General features: G+C 51.6%; 1 protein-coding gene across 1 annotated transcript in view; it reads right to left on the minus strand.

Annotated features, from left to right (window-relative positions):
- The window catches only part of VANGL2 (VANGL planar cell polarity protein 2), a 127,971-nt gene that overhangs the window by 24,416 nt on the left and 88,013 nt on the right, over positions 1-15,542 (minus strand). Inside the window, exons 3-4 of the mRNA XM_077464085.1 lie at positions 5,598-5,876; positions 4,726-4,849 (exon numbers count right to left, since the gene is read on the minus strand). Of these exons, the coding sequence (XP_077320211.1) occupies positions 4,726-4,849; positions 5,598-5,668 (195 nt within the window). The 5' untranslated portion in view covers positions 5,669-5,876. The remainder of the gene's footprint in view (positions 1-4,725; positions 4,850-5,597; positions 5,877-15,542) is intronic.

A 15,542-nucleotide genomic window follows, 5' to 3' on the forward strand; every position in this document is an offset into this window, starting at 1 on the left:
CTTCAAGTGGACCTTCACTCTCCTAACCCACTTTCTAACATTTCACTCCTCTTAATCAAAAAAACTTTATTTCACTTTGTTCAGGGAACACATCCCCTGTACTTCCTCATTTAGGCGAAAATGACTGATGCAGTACCCGCAGCCTCCTGGGACTCACATGGCATCACAGTAGACCATGGGTTATTATACTACGCTTGCACCATTATGGGGGCTGTCTCTCCTCTGCTATTGCAGCTGGCCCGTTTTCTTTTTTTTCTTTTTTTTGCATCATCGGGAGGCTGGCTGTATGAACCCAGAAAAGACAACCAGACCCCTGATGACGTCTCAGTAGATGTGTGCTTCAGTGGCTCTCTGCAGAACACTGCTGGATCCTAGGAGCATGTTTTTTTGTGTATAACCCATCTATTGGGAAGAGGGGGGAATGTTCCCCGCAGCATCCTGGGACACCCAGGAGGCCATGGTGTATTTCAATGCGCTTGCGCCATTAGGGGGGACTGGCTGTCTTTCTGGCTTTTGCAGGTGGCCCCCCCATTTTTTTTTGCATCATGAGGAGCCTGGCTTTAACAACCCAGAAAAAAGACAGCCAAGCCCCCTGATGATGTCCCAGAAGATGGCAGCGCCAAACATTGCGTGATGCAGCTGCTCTCTATAGAACACTGTTGGGTTATACTCAAAGCATACAAAGCATACTCATGTGATCCAACAGTGTTCTGTAGAGAGCAGCTGCATCACACAATGTTTGGCACTGCCATCTTCTGGGACATCATCAGGGGACCTGGCTTTCTTTTCTGGGTTCTTGCAGCCGGCCTCCCCATGATGAAAAACAAACATTGGGGGCCAGCTGCAAAAGCCAGAAATACAGCCAGTCCCCCTAATGGCGCAAGCGCAGTCGAATACATCATGGCCTTCTGGGTATCCCAGGATGCTGCGGGGAACATTTCCCCTCCCCCCTTCCCAATAGATGAGTTATATACAAAAAAGCACACTCATATGATCCATCTATTGGGAAGGGGGTGTTCCCGCAGCCTGCTGGGACACCTACATCATGCATCCCAGGAGGCCATGAGGTATTCTACTGCAAATGCGCCATCAGGGGGACTGGTTGTCTCTCTGACTTTGGCAGCCGGCCTCTCTAGACCTAGCGCCACCTCTCTAGAAGTTTTTTCGTCATCACCAGGAGGCCAGCTGCAAGAACACGGAAAAGAAAAAAAAGTCAGGCTCCCTGATGACGTCACAGAAGATGATGGGGGCGTCGGACATGGTGTGCTGCAGCAGATCTCTGGATCACTGCTGGATCCTGCGAGTATGCTTTTTTTAAGGCTAGTGGGGGTTGGAGTTCCACTTTAAATGTTATGAATATATAATACATTACGAGTAGGAGCCTTAGACTGAATTTTCACAGTAAATCTTTTTGTCACAGCCCTCGCACCATTCTTAAAATAAATAAAAAAGAAAAAAGTACGGTCTACCAGCATGTAGTAAAGCGCCGCCCAAACTGTTTGCGCTATATAAATCCTGTATAATAACGAGAATATTAAAACTATAATTGAAACGTATTTTTAACCAAGCGAGCTGTCATTTACCGACGAGTTTAGCTGTACGTTCTCGGAGGAAGGCATTGAACTAATAGGAAGGGTATTTGTTCCTTCCTCTGGTTTAATGAGGTGTGGAAAGGTAAATTTGTACAGCCAGGCCGCTAAACGGAGTTTCCATAGTAAAGACAAAAAAGTTCCGCTGTCTCCTTCTGGCCTTCGCATGGCCTGGAAACAATTACATCACTGGCAGCCAATAGCGGTTGAAAAAACGGGTGACCCCTGTGCTGCGAATCCTTTCGCAAGCTCTCCCTGGCAACAGGTCAAAGATACGAGAACCCGTCTCGCTTACGCGGCCAGACTTGCTGGTTAGCGTTGCGCCACGGGATCTGCCCGGAGATGCCGATAAGTGCTGCAACGAAATCAATAAACTCTCCTGTTAATTGAAGCTGCAGACACTGGCGGAAAATAAATTAGTCACGAGGTGATGGCAGGCAATAAGCGAGTCTTCCGCTGCGTCGCAGAGCTATCCGCAAGCTTCCACGCCAAGCAAGGAAAAGCAGAGGCAACAAGCGGACTGACTAAAGCCCAGCTGCATATGTGTGCTTTTTAGTAAGTAGCAAAAAGGAGGAATGTTTTTTTTATGTCAAATTTTTGTGCTCTGTGGCATAACCAAACGCTATAGAAGCCCATGTTGCTGCTATGGGGCCTGGGATAGGAAGGGGCTCCTAGAAGACAGCAAAACGGATAAACTTTTTCTTACTGTTAAAGTATGTATACTTAACATGAAAAGTTCCTTCCATTACTCTTGGCCGCCTCCAAATTGTTTTGATGCCATGATCCAACTTTGAATTAGGATGGTGGAAATGTTCATTCTTCGTGGTCCCACTGTATGTAGGAACCTAGCCACCCGGTCTCGGGCCCACTGTATGTAGGACCATAGCCACCCAGTCTCGGGCCCACTGTATGTAGGACCATAGCCACCCAGTCTCGGGCCCACTGTATGTAGGACCATAGCCACCCAGTCTCGGGCCCACTGTATGTAGGACCATAGCCACCCAGTCTCGGGCCCACTGTATGTAGGACCATAGCCACCCAGTCTCGGGCCCACTGTATGTAGGACCATAGCCACCCAGTCTCGGGCCCACTGTATGTAGGACCATAGCCACCCAGTCTCGGGCCCACTGAATGTAGGACCATAGCCACCCAGTCTCGGGCCCACTGAATGTAGGACCATAGCCACCCAGTCTCGGGCCCACTGAATGTAGGACCATAGCCACCCAGTCTCGGGCCCACTGTATGTAGGACCATAGCCACCCAGTCTCGGGCCCACTGTATGTAGGACCATAGCCACCCAGTCTCGGGCCCACTGTATGTAGGACCATAGCCACCCAGTCTCGGGCCCACTGTATGTAGGACCATAGCCACCCAGTCTCGGGCCCACTGTATGTAGGACCATAGCCACCCAGTCTCGGGCCCACTGTATGTAGGACCATAGCCACCCAGTCTCGGGCCCACTGAATGTAGGACCATAGCCACCCAGTCTCGGGCCCACTGAATGTAGGACCATAGCCACCCAGTCTCGGGCCCACTGTATGTAGGACCATAGCCACCCAGTCTCGGGCCCACTGTATGTAGGACCATAGCCACCCAGTCTCGGGCCCACTGTATGTAGGACCATAGCCACCCAGTCTCGGGCCCACTGTATGTAGGACCATAGCCACCCAGTCTCGGGCCCACTGTATGTAGGACCATAGCCACCCAGTCTCGGGCCCACTTAATGTAGGACCATAGCCACCCAGTCTCGGGCCCACTGAATGTAGGACCATAGCCACCCAGTCTCGGGCCCACTGAATGTAGGACCATAGCCACCCAGTCTCGGGCCCACTGAATGTAGGACCATAGCCACCCAGTCTCGGGCCCACTGAATGTAGGACCATAGCCACCCAGTCTCGGGCCCACTGAATGTAGGACCATAGCCACCCAGTCTTGGGCCCACTGTATGTAGGACCATAGCCACCCAGTCTCGGGCCCACTGTATGTAGGACCATAGCCACCCAGTCTCGGGCCCACTGTATGTAGGACCATAGCCACCCAGTCTCGGGCCCACTGAATGTAGGACCATAGCCACCCAGTCTCGGGCCCACTGAATGTATGACCATAGCCACCCAGTCTCAGGCCCACTGTATGTAGGACCATAGCCACCCAGTCTTGGGCCCACTGTATGTAGGACCATAGCCACCCAGTCTTGGGCCCACTGTATGTAGGAATGTAGCCACCCTCCCTTGCTTGCGTCCGAGATGAACTATGGGATTTTTAGTATGCACTGGTTGTTTCAACTGGGGGTCCTAAATTCTCTATGGGGCCACAGGATTGCTAAGCTGGCCATACACCCATAGAATTTCCCTTGAAATTTTTCCTTTGAGCGTTCGATTTTCTTCATAGTTAGTGGGATCAAATCGACAGAGTTTTCAACCATAGCGACGAGAAAACACGAAGAAACAGGATAGGAAGCACCGGTATTTCACAAATGAAAGACATGGGGGTTTTTGTTCAGGAATTGTACATGTTGTGATGAAACCCATTTAATACGTCTGGATGAAATTTCAGGTGTTTTCAAACAAAAGTTGAGTCGATGATAGCAAGACAGAATGTTCTGACCATCGATGTTTTAGAATTTCCTCACAAATGTTTGAATAGATATCTAACTGCATGAAGCCAGTTTTAGCAAAAGGGCAAGTTGACCTTCTCCAGAAAAATGAACAAATATCTTGGCCACCCCTCCGGACGACGCTGCACTTAGTAACCATGATAGCCTATGCATTAGAAACTGTTCAAGAACTGTTTTTTTATTGTTGCTAATGCCAATTCCAGACTTCACCCCAGTAAAAAAAAAAAAAAAAAACACACACACACCAACAACAACAACAACAGGTACCCTAATGGGTGTATCACACCCTTTTATGAATATGGTAAACCCCTGGTTGGGTTATGGCACAAGAGTGCTTACCATGTTTTGTTTCTAAATAAATACCAACCAGGACAAGATGGAGCTGGTGTGTAAAGAAACCCAATTCCAACTACACTTTTGTTTAGGCCTTGCTAAATCATCAAAGCCAACATCCCATTGGTTTTTGTCAATTGCAACCCCATTTACTTCCACCACAATTTCTGGTATTTAGAGATGATGTACCCGGTCTTCTCCTCTCGTTGACTCGTTGTCTAACAAAGGCTCTCCTGGAGCTTGGATGGTGACCGACTTATCACCGCGACTGCTGCCATCCCGGCTTTTGGATCGATGGCGATCCCTCCGTTCTCTGTATAGACAAAATAAAGTCACATGTTAAAGCTAATGGTCAAAGCTCAATACTTAAAGCTTTCGCTAAACAGAGTGGCACTCAGTATGTATATTTCGACTTTGTTGCCAAAGTCGCATACCCTCCCAAATTCTACCACACAATATACACAGCTCTATTGGTCTGTCAGGGACAATGCATTGCACCACTAGCATCTGAGGGGACAACAGTCTCAAACAGTCCTTAATGCCTAATGAAAACTATATAGAGATTTAATAAAACGGAAAAGGGGCATAGAGAAGGACAGTGCCCACTGGGTATTGTGCATTATTAGAGATTAAGAGGTGCTTTTCTTATTATGCATCTCTTTGACCACAGCCTCCGGCCATCGCCTGAGGCGGGCCCACAGCCTCCGATGTTTGCCACCCAATCAGACCCTTCTCTTTGGCCTTCTCTACTCTCTCATAGCTGTGTGCCATTTGACTAATCTGGATACGACAAGCAACAACCATACATTTATGTATCAAAATAAGGCTCAAAATTTTCTATGAAATCAATTAAAAACCCAAACACCAGAATTTGGCACAATTAAGAAAGTCCCCAATATAAATTATATTAGAAAACGTCGCACCAACCTGCCCTTGAGGCATCAAGGGAAAATAAACCGGGAACGCAACTGGACCTCTGCTGAACCCAGGCCCTAAAGCACCCAAGCAAGCATACTTGCATCCCTGGCATCAATTTTAATTTCTGAATAGCAGTCTCTTACCTGTGTTTGCGGGAACTTCGAGACTGCCCCGACTTGTAGGAGTACCCAGAATATTGGGACTCGTTGTCCATGTTTTCAGAGTAGCGACCTTTGTGGCGATCCACGTTTACAGTTTTTAGTTTCCCTGACCCTGGAACTGCCGCCAACACGGCCGCCGCCTCTTTCAACACAGGCTTCTTCAGGCCAAAAGGCGCCACCAGAAAGTCCACTTTCAACTTGAGGGACTCTATTTTGATTGGCTGGTGTGGTCCGTCTCATAAGAAAAAAAAAAACAGACACCTAAAAAAATACAAAAATAAAAATGGAGGGAAAAAGGTCAGAAATAGTTAGATGAGGTCAACAGGTTTTTTAGATGAATGCAATAAAAAGTACAGTCTAAATCACACCAAGCTCTTTTTTTTTTTTTTATCATTCTCTACAAAAAAAAAAAAAAAAAAAAAAAAAACTTTCCCTTAGAGCCCATACATCAGTAGAATTTTTGACTAAACAGTTTTATGGAAATTCAGAAAAATTGTTGGTCATAACATTCAATGGCCCATCATGTTAATCAACTTATTTCATTTGCAAGCCCTTAAAAAACTTTTGTCCAGGTGTAAGAAGCTTCTTTTGTGCCTAGGAGATGAACATTACAATAAAAATGACAAATATTTCCCAAATGAAAACTACATTCAGTTAGAATTTAATTGGTTTGAGAAAAAAATTCCATCTTGCGCCTTCAAAACTGATCAATTTGACCCCACTAACCTTTAAAAAGATTTGCAAAAATGTTCTACCGGGGGGCATGGCCAGCCAACACACTCTGCCGGGGGGCATGGCCAGCCAACACAGTCTACCCGGGGGGCATGGCCAGCCAACACAGTCTACCCGGGGGGCATGGCCAGCCAACACAGTCTACCCGGGGGGCATGGCCAGCCAACACAGTCTACCGGGGACATGGCGAGATTTAGCTGGGATGGAGGCATTTATTGCCTCTTTGGGTCTAGTCTACCTGTCTTGGTTACCCCATGGCCTTCTTATTCTAGTGTCAGAGAGACAGGAAGGGAGGTGAATTCTCACGCAAGAGAACACAATTGGTTAAAAACGAAAAGTTCAAAGTTCTAAAATAAAACAGTATTTGTATGTTAGGTATCAATCCCCGAAAAGAGGTTACATATTAAACAAGCTAGAAATAAAATCAGATAATAAAGCTGGCCACACACCGATTCGATTTTTTATGAACCTTCACATGCAAAATCTCATCAGTACATTCTAGAGTACCATCAGAGATGCGATGCATGTTGCAAAATTCTCTTTTGCTTTTAACGTTCAATCTTGGAACTAAATGGAATGTCCCAAATGAAAACCAACTTCACCGTTAGATTTTCTATAATGTTCCTTCGTGACTTTTGAAAATGATGGTAAATACGACCCTATTCGCTATTAAAAAAAAAATAAAAAATTTAGCAAATGTTCCGAAATAAATTTTCTTTTTCAAAACGAAATTCTACCGGTGTTTAACCAGCTCAGACAAAACAGAGTGCTCTGACTGCTATGTCATCGGGAGGTGGAAAGTGAGAATTTTCCATTGTGTTCATCAAATTAACCCCCGGGGGCAACTTTCTGTTTAAGTTTCTGTGACTCACAGTGGTTTGTTTACCCTCAACACAGAGCTTTTCTTCCCATCAGAAAGCTGCCCTAATGGGGCAAAGCCAGCAGATGTGCTCCCCTGGGCTTCCTCATAAGATCCCGAGGAGTGAGAAAAAGGACACGCCATCCTAACTACACCCCATGGCGGCCATGGAGGGTCGAGAAACAAAGACCTGAGCACTGAGAAGGAAGCGATATCATCGCTCTCCAGACAATATATATTTTACAGGAGTGACGTTGCTCTCCAGATACACGTTATATACATTTACCGGCCACACCTGCTTGGTAACACAGATTGCTACACAGCCAATCACATGGCAGCAACTCAATGCATTTAGGCATCTAGACGTGGTGAAGATAACCGAGCATCAGAATGGGGCTTTAAGGGACTTTGAACACTGCACGGTTGTTGGTTCCAGACGTGCTGTTCTGAGTATTTCAAAAACTGCTGATCTACTGGGATTTTCGCACACAACCACCTCTCGGGTTTACAGAAAATGGTCCGAAAAAAAAGAAAATATCTAGTGAGCGGCAGTTGTGTGGAGGAAAAACGCCTTGTTGATGTCGGAGGAGAATGGGGGAGACTAGTTCCAGAACATAGAAAGGCAACAATAACTCAAATAACTATTACAACCAAGGTATGTAAAAAACCATCTACAAACGCACAATGCATCGAACTTTGAAGCAGATAGGGTACAGCAGCAAAAGACCACACCGGGTGCCACCCCTGTCAGCTAAGAACAGGAAACTGAGGCTACAATTTGCACAGGCTCATCAAAAAATTGGACAATAGATGACTGGAAAATCGTTGGTCTGAGAATTTACGATTTCAGCTGCGACATAAACATGAAAGCATGGATCCATCCTGCCTTGTAGCAATGGTTCACGCTGGTGGTGGTGGTTTAATGGTGTGGGGGGCATTTTCCTGGTACACTTTGGGCCCCTTAGTACAAATTGAGCATCGTTTAAATGCCACGGCCTACCAGAGTATTGTTGCTGACCTTGTCTATCCCTTTAGGACTACAGTGTACCCACCTTTTGATGGCTCCTTCCAGCAGGATAATGCACCATGTCACAAAGCTCCAATCATCTCACCACTGGACAATGAGGTCACTGTCCTCCGAAGGCCTCCACACTCACCACATCTCAATCCACTGTGTGATGCCATCATGTCACTATGGACCAAAATCTCTGAGGAACGTTTCCAACACCTTGTTGAAGCTACGCCACGAAGAATGAAGGCAGCTCTAAAAGCAAAAGTGGGTCCAACCCGGTACTAGCAAGGTGTACCCAATAAAGGGGCCATTGAGTGCATTTTACAGAACATTAGAGCACTCCAATAGTAAATTAAAATTTACTTAATATCCGAGTGAATCAGCACGAAAGACTTTTCTTAAATAGAGTCTACGCTTTCACTAATCTGTCTCCTTCCGGAAAGGCCAGGAAAGTTCCCTCTATGGTCCTTTTGTGTGGATCTTTCCATGACCGTTTGAAGCTCCAGCTCAGATATGATATGTAATAAGCATTACCCGGCATATACCAGAAGCATGGATCTGTGTGGTCGATACTCTGTGGGGGATGAAGTTACAGAAGAGACAATTGAGCTTTTGTCTGTTGGCTCAGCCCTCAGTGAGAAGGATTATGGGGGGAGATTTATGAAAAATTAGTGTCCAGGTATCTATAGAGTAACTGGCCCCTAATAACTGCTCAGTACACGTTCATTAAGCTTCAGCTAAAATACTGATAATCTGTCCAGTTAGGGTGTTGAGGGAGAGGATCCATAGGATAACGGAAGCAGGATTTTATTGATTTGATTGTAGGAACCCCATTGTGTGCCTGCCAGCAAGAAGGCCTCATGAGGCGCAACTAGGCCAGATATTGATCCCAACCTTAGACCAGCAGTACATCACTGGGCCTCACTCCTGAAAACAACTGGAAGAGCTGGGCATGTTTCCCATAGCAACCAGGATTGCCTAGTTATGGTGCCTTTCACACCACAGACGTGTGTCAAAGTACATAGTAATAATTGCTTGCATGAATGTACAGGTAAGCACATATAAAACCTAAGTTCCGAGAGCGAGACGGTGGGGGTGGGGCAGGCGAAAAAGAGGGCAAGCGAGAGCAAAAAAGAGGGGGATCCAAAGAGGGAAGCGAGATGGGGGGGAGCCAAAGAGGGAAGCGAGACGGTGGGGGGAGAGCCAAAGAGGGAAGCGAGACGGGGGGGGGGGGGGGGAGAGCCAAAGAGGGAAGCGAGACGGGGGGGGGGGGGGGGAGAGCCAAAGAGGGAAGCGAGACGGGGGGGGGGGGGGAGAGCCAAAGAGGGAAGCGAGAAGGGGGGGGGGGGGGGAGAGCCAAAGAGGGAAGCGAGAAGGGGGGGGGGAGAGCCAAAGAGGGAAGCGAGAAGGGGGGGGGGGGAAGAGCCAAAGAGGGAAGCGAGAAGGGGGGGGGAAGAGCCAAAGAGGGAAGCGAGAAGGGGGGGGGAGAAGAGCCAAAGAGGGAAGCGAGAAGAGGGGGGGGGAGAGCCAAAGAGGGAAGCGAGAAGGGGGGGGGGAAGAGCCAAAGAGGGAAGCGAGAAGGGGGGGGGGGGGGAGAGCCAAAGAGGGAAGCGAGAAGGGGGGGGGGGGAAGAGCCAAAGAGGGAAGCGAGAAGGGGGGGGGGGAGAGCCAAAGAGGGAAGCGAGACGGGGGGGGGGGGGAGCCAAAGAGGGAAGCGAGACGGGGGGGGAGAGCCAAAGAGGGAAGCGAGACGGGGGGGGAGAGCCAAAGAGGGAAGCGAGACGGGGGGGGGAGAGCCAAAGAGGGAAGCGAGACGGGGGGGAGAGCCAAAGAGGGAAGCGAGACGGGGGGGAGAGCCAAAGAGGGAAGCGAGACGGGGGGGAACCAAAGAGGGAAGCGAGACGGGGGGGAACCAAAGAGGGAAGCGAGACGGGGGGGGAACCAAAGAGGGAAGCGAGACGGGGGGGGAACCAAAGAGGGAAGCGAGACGGGGGGGAACCAAAGAGGGAAGCGAGACGGGGGGGGGGGAGAGCCAAAGAGGGAAGCGAGACGGGGGGGGAGAGCCAAAGAGGGAAGCGAGACGGGGGGAGAGCCAAAGAGGGAAGCGAGACGGGGGGGAGAGCCAAAGAGGGAAGCGAGACGGGGGGGGAGAGCCAAAGAGGGAAGCGAGACGGGGGGGGAGAGCCAAAGAGGGAAGCGAGACGGGGGGGGAGAGCCAAAGAGGGAAGCGAGACGGGGGGGGAGAGCCAAAGAGGGAAGCGAGACGGGGGGGAACCAAAGAGGGAAGCGAGACGGGGGGGAACCAAAGAGGGAAGCGAGACGGGGGGGAACCAAAGAGGGAAGCGAGACGGGGGGGGAACCAAAGAGGGAAGCGAGACGGGGGGGGGAACCAAAGAGGGAAGCGAGACGGGGGGGGGAACCAAAGAGGGAAGCGAGACGGGGGGGGGGAACCAAAGAGGGAAGCGAGATGGGGGGGAACCAAAGAGGGAAGCGAGACGGGGGGGGGAGAGCCAAAGAGGGAAGCGAGACGGGGGGGGGAGAGCCAAAGAGGGAAGCGAGACGGGGGGGAGAGCCAAAGAGGGAAGCGAGACGGGGGGGAGAGCCAAAGAGGGAAGCGAGACGGGGGGGAGAGCCAAAGAGGGAAGCGAGACGGGGGGAGAGCCAAAGAGGGAAGCGAGACGGGGGGGGGAGAGCCAAAGAGGGAAGCGAGACGGGGGGGAACCAAAGAGGGAAGCGAGACGGGGGGGAACCAAAGAGGGAAGCGAGACGGGGGGGGAACCAAAGAGGGAAGCGAGATGGGGGGGAACCAAAGAGGGAAGCGAGACAGGGGGGGGGGGGAAGAGCCAAAGAGGGAAGCGAGACAGGGGGGGGGGGGGGAAGAGCCAAAGAGGGAAGCGAGACAGGGGGGGGGGGGAAGAGCCAAAGAGGGAAGCGAGACAGGGGGGGGGGGGGGGGAAGAGCCAAAGAGGGAAGCGAGATGGGGGGGGGGAAGAGCCAAAGAGGGAAGCGGGGGGGGGGGAGAGAGCCAAAGAGGGAAGCGAGACCGGGGGGGGGAGAGCCAAAGAAGGAAGCGAGACGGGGGGGAACCAAAGAGGGAAGCGAGACGCGCGGGGGGAACCAAAGAGGGAAGCGAGACGCGCGGGGGGAACCAAAGAGGGAAGCGAGACGCGCGGGGGGAACCAAAGAGGGAAGCGAGACGGGGGGGGGAACCAAAGAGGGAAGCGAGACCGGGGGGGGAGCCAAAGAGGGAAGCGAGACCGGGGGGGGCGAAAGAGGGAAGCGAGACCGGGGGGGAGCGAAAGAGGGAAGCGAGACCGGGGGGGAGCGAAAGAGGGAAGCGAGACCGGGGGGAGCGAAAGAGGGAAGCGAGACCGGGGGGGGGGGGGCAAAAGAGGGAAGCGAGACCGGGGGGGGGGGAAGAGAGCCAAAGAGGGAAGCGAGACCGGGGGGGGGGAAGAGAGCCAAAGAGGGAAGCGAGACGGGGGGGGGAGAGCCAAAGAGGGAAGCGAGACGGGGGGGGAACCAAAGAGGGAAGCGAGACGCGCGGGGGAACCAAAGAGGGAAGCGAGACGGGGGGGGAACCAAAGAGGGAAGCGAGACGGGGGGGGGAAACCAAAGAGGGAAGCGAGACGGGGGGGGAACCAAAGAGGGAAGCGAGACGGGGGGGGGGGGAACCAAAGAGGGAAGCGAGACGGGGGGGGGAACCAAAGAGGGAAGCGAGACGGGGGGGGAGCCAAAGAGGGAAGCGAGACGGGGGGGGAGCCAAAGAGGGAAGCGAGACCGGGGGGAGCGAAAGAGGGAAGCGAGACCGGGGGGGAGCGAAAGAGGGAAGCGAGACCCGGGGGGGAGCAAAAGAGGGAAGCGAGACCCGGGGGGGAGCAAAAGAGGGAAGCGAGACCCGGGGGGGGGGGGGGGAGCGAAAGAGGGAAGCGAGACCCGGGGGGGGGAGCGAAAGAGGGAAGCGAGACCCGGGGGGGGGGAGCGAAAGAGGGAAGCGAGACCCGGGGGGGGGAGCGAAAGAGGGAAGCGAGACCCGGGGGGGGGAGCGAAAGAGGGAAGCGAGACCCGGGGGGGGAGCGAAAGAGGGAAGCGAGACCCGGGGGGGGGGGGCGAAAGAGGGAAGCGAGACCCGGGGGGGAGCGAAAGAGGGAAGCGAGACCCGGGGGGGAGCGAAAGAGGGAAGCGAGACCCGGGGGGGAGCGAAAGAGGGAAGCGAGACCCGGGGGGGGAGCGAAAGAGGGAAGCGAGACCCGGGGGGGGAGCGAAAGAGGGAAGCGAGACCCGGGGGGGAGCGAAAGAGGGAAGCGAGACCCGGGGGGGAGCGAAAGAGGGAAGCGAGACCCGGGGGGGAGCGAAAGAGGGAAGCGAGACCCGGGGGGGAGCGAAAGAGGGAAGCGAGACCCGGGGGGGGAGCGAAAGAGGGAAGCGAGACCCGGGGGGGGGGAGCGAAAGAGGGAAGCGAGACCCGGGGGGGGGGGGAGCGAAAGAGGGAAGCGAGACCCGGGGGGAGCGAAAGAGGAAAGCGAAACCCGGGGGGAGGGGGGAGCAAAAAAGAGGGAACGAGAGCAAATAGAAAACCTGTATTGCAAAATGTACAAAAAAAAACAATAGGAGGGGCCAAGCAAAAACGAGAGGGGGCCGAGCGAAAGTGAAAGCGAGAGGGGCAAGAACGGGAGCAAAAAAGGGGTAGCGAGAGCGGAAACTAGACTGATAAGGGGTGCGGGGGGGAGCAGAGGAGTACAAGAGCAAAAGAGGGAGTGAGAAAATGGAGGGGGAGAAAGCGCAAGAGAAAGCAAAAAGCGTAGCAAATGAGAGAGAGTGAGAAACAAGAGAGACTGAGCACAAAAGAAAGCGAGCAAAGAAAAAAAAAAAAAAAAAACACAAAACACAAACATTCGCACGCCTAGAAGTTTTCTATTTTATAGACATGAGACGGAGGAGACAGCGGAAGACGGTCGTATTTATTTCCTGAGCTCAGCCCAGTGGTGGACGACATTCAGACACATTGTGCTCGGTGTAATGCAGAGTGGTGGTGGTTGAACCATAACACTACTAGGCCCGGTTACCGTAGTAACGCCAGTAAAAGGCCATTTGATATAAGGAGGGGCCGGTGTTGAGCTCACAAGGCTCAGGGTTCTCTAATGAAGACAAGGTCAGGATGCTACACTCAGGAAGGTCCGTTGTCCCGAATGCCAGATTTTTTGCGCATCTATTGCCATGGAAACCCACAAAAAAAGGGGGACTAGTCTGGGCGCACCTCCCCCTCCCCTCCTCCCCGGTTTCCTAGGCGATGGCAGCCGGCCTGCAAACATCCTCTGAAACAAGTGCAGGGAGCGAAGCTGGGTGGAGAGAGTGACGGGAAGGGTGGAGGGCGATCCCGGGCCCACATAAAGGAAGGAGAAAAATGGAGGGAAGGAGCCCATTCTCTTCTCCGCTCCTTTTGTTCTGTATAATGGGATCACATTTCTCCAGGGAGACGGCTCTGAAAAGCCCCAGGAAGAAAAAACCTCCACACCACCCGAGCCAACAACTTCCCGGGACACCGGGAAAGGTCCATCTGAAGGACGTCCATAAAAATAACATTTATTCCATCGTTTCATAGCTCTGTGCCAGTTTTCCCACGACCTTTGACTTGTACTTCTCTGCATTGTCATACATCCAAGACGTAGGATTGTGTGCGTTCTGCCTAATGTTAATGCCAATAAAAACCATTGTAAATAGATATATGGCGGCAGCCATCTTTGCTCATTACATACGCAGGAGCAGCTTCCCGCTCAGCTGTGCTGCATTACATAAGCAAGAGCCGCTTCCCGCTCAGCTGTGCTGCATTACATAAGAGCCGCTTCCTGCTCAGCTGTGCTGCATTACATAAGCAAGAGCCGCTTCCTGCTCAGCTGTGCTGCATTACATACGCAAGAGCCGCTTCCTGCTCAGCTGTGCTGCTTTACATAAGCAAGAGCCGCTTCCTGCTCAGCTGTGCTGCATTACATAAGCAAGAGCCGCTTCCTGCTCAGCTGTGCTGCATTACATAAGCAAGAGCCGCTTCCTGCTCAGCTGTGCTGCATTACATAAGCAAGAGCCGCTTCCTGCTCAGCTGTGCTGCATTACATAAGCAAGAGCCGCTTCCTGCCCAGCTGTGCTGCATTACATAAGCAAGAGCCGCTTCCTGCTCAGCTGTGCTGCATTGCATAAGCAAGAGCCGCTTCCTGCTCAGCTGTGCTGCATTACATAAGAGCCGCTTCCTGCTCAGCTGTGCTGCATTACATAAGAGCCCCTTCCTGCTCAGCTGTGCTGCATTACATAAGAGCCCCTTCCTGCTCAGCTGTGCTGCATTACATAAGAGCCCCTTCCTGCTCAGCTGTGCTGCATTACATAAGAGCCCCTTCCTGCTCAGCTGTGCTGCATTACATAAGCAAGAGCCGCTTCCTGCTCAGCTGTGCTGCGTTACATAAGCAAGAGCCGCTTCCTGCTCAGCTGTGCTGCTTTACATAAGCAAGAGCCGCTTCCTGCTCAGCTGTGCTGCATTACATAAGCAAGAGCCGCTTCCTGCTCAGCTGTGCTGCATTACATAAGCAAGAGCCGCTTCCTGCTCAGCTGTGCTGCATTACATAAGCAAGAGCCGCTTCCTGCTCAGCTGTGCTGCATTACATAAGCAAGAGACGCTTCCTGCTCAGCTGTGCTGCATTACATAAGCAAGAGCCGCTTCCTGCTCAGCTGTGCTGCATTACATAAGCAAGAGCCGCTTCCTGCTCAGCTGTGCTGCATTACATACGCAAGAGCTGCTTCCTGCTTGGCTAGCAATTGTGCGCATTCTCAGTACAGAACAGCGGAGCCAGGTGATGCACATATGCCGTGGCTCTACATTACAACCCTCCGGCTGCGCAGTGGTCACGCGACCTGTCCCTCCAGCCCCCGGTCTTTAAAGTGCAACTAAAAAGTAAAAACTTTAGTTTTGGATAGAATGGAGAGGTATTAGAACCCCTGTCAGTTCTTATTGCGGTTTGTTAGATTGGTTTTATTTTACCATTATCATTGAAGATTAAAAAGAAAATCCAAAAATTTGTGGGAAGTAATAGGAGGGAAAATCCCAATGGGGACACTCGTTCTGATGACCCGCGGGCCATCAGAACTTCCTATTTTGGCTATGGGACAAGAAGTGAAGGGAAATCTCCCTATTGGGACAAAGAGGGCAAAAAATAAACCTTACAGGGGTTATAGCCCTCCCCTACTTAATCCAAAATGAAAAAAATAAAAGATAAAAAAATTCTAATAAAATAAAAAAAATAAAAAAGTGTCGCCTATAGTTCTACTTTAACCACTTCCG

The sequence above is a fragment of the Lithobates pipiens genome, unplaced genomic scaffold, assembly GCF_037356315.1.
Source record: "Lithobates pipiens isolate NorthernLeopardFrog02 unplaced genomic scaffold, aLitPip1_a1.2 Scaffold_30, whole genome shotgun sequence".
NCBI lineage: Eukaryota > Metazoa > Chordata > Amphibia > Anura > Ranidae > Lithobates > Lithobates pipiens.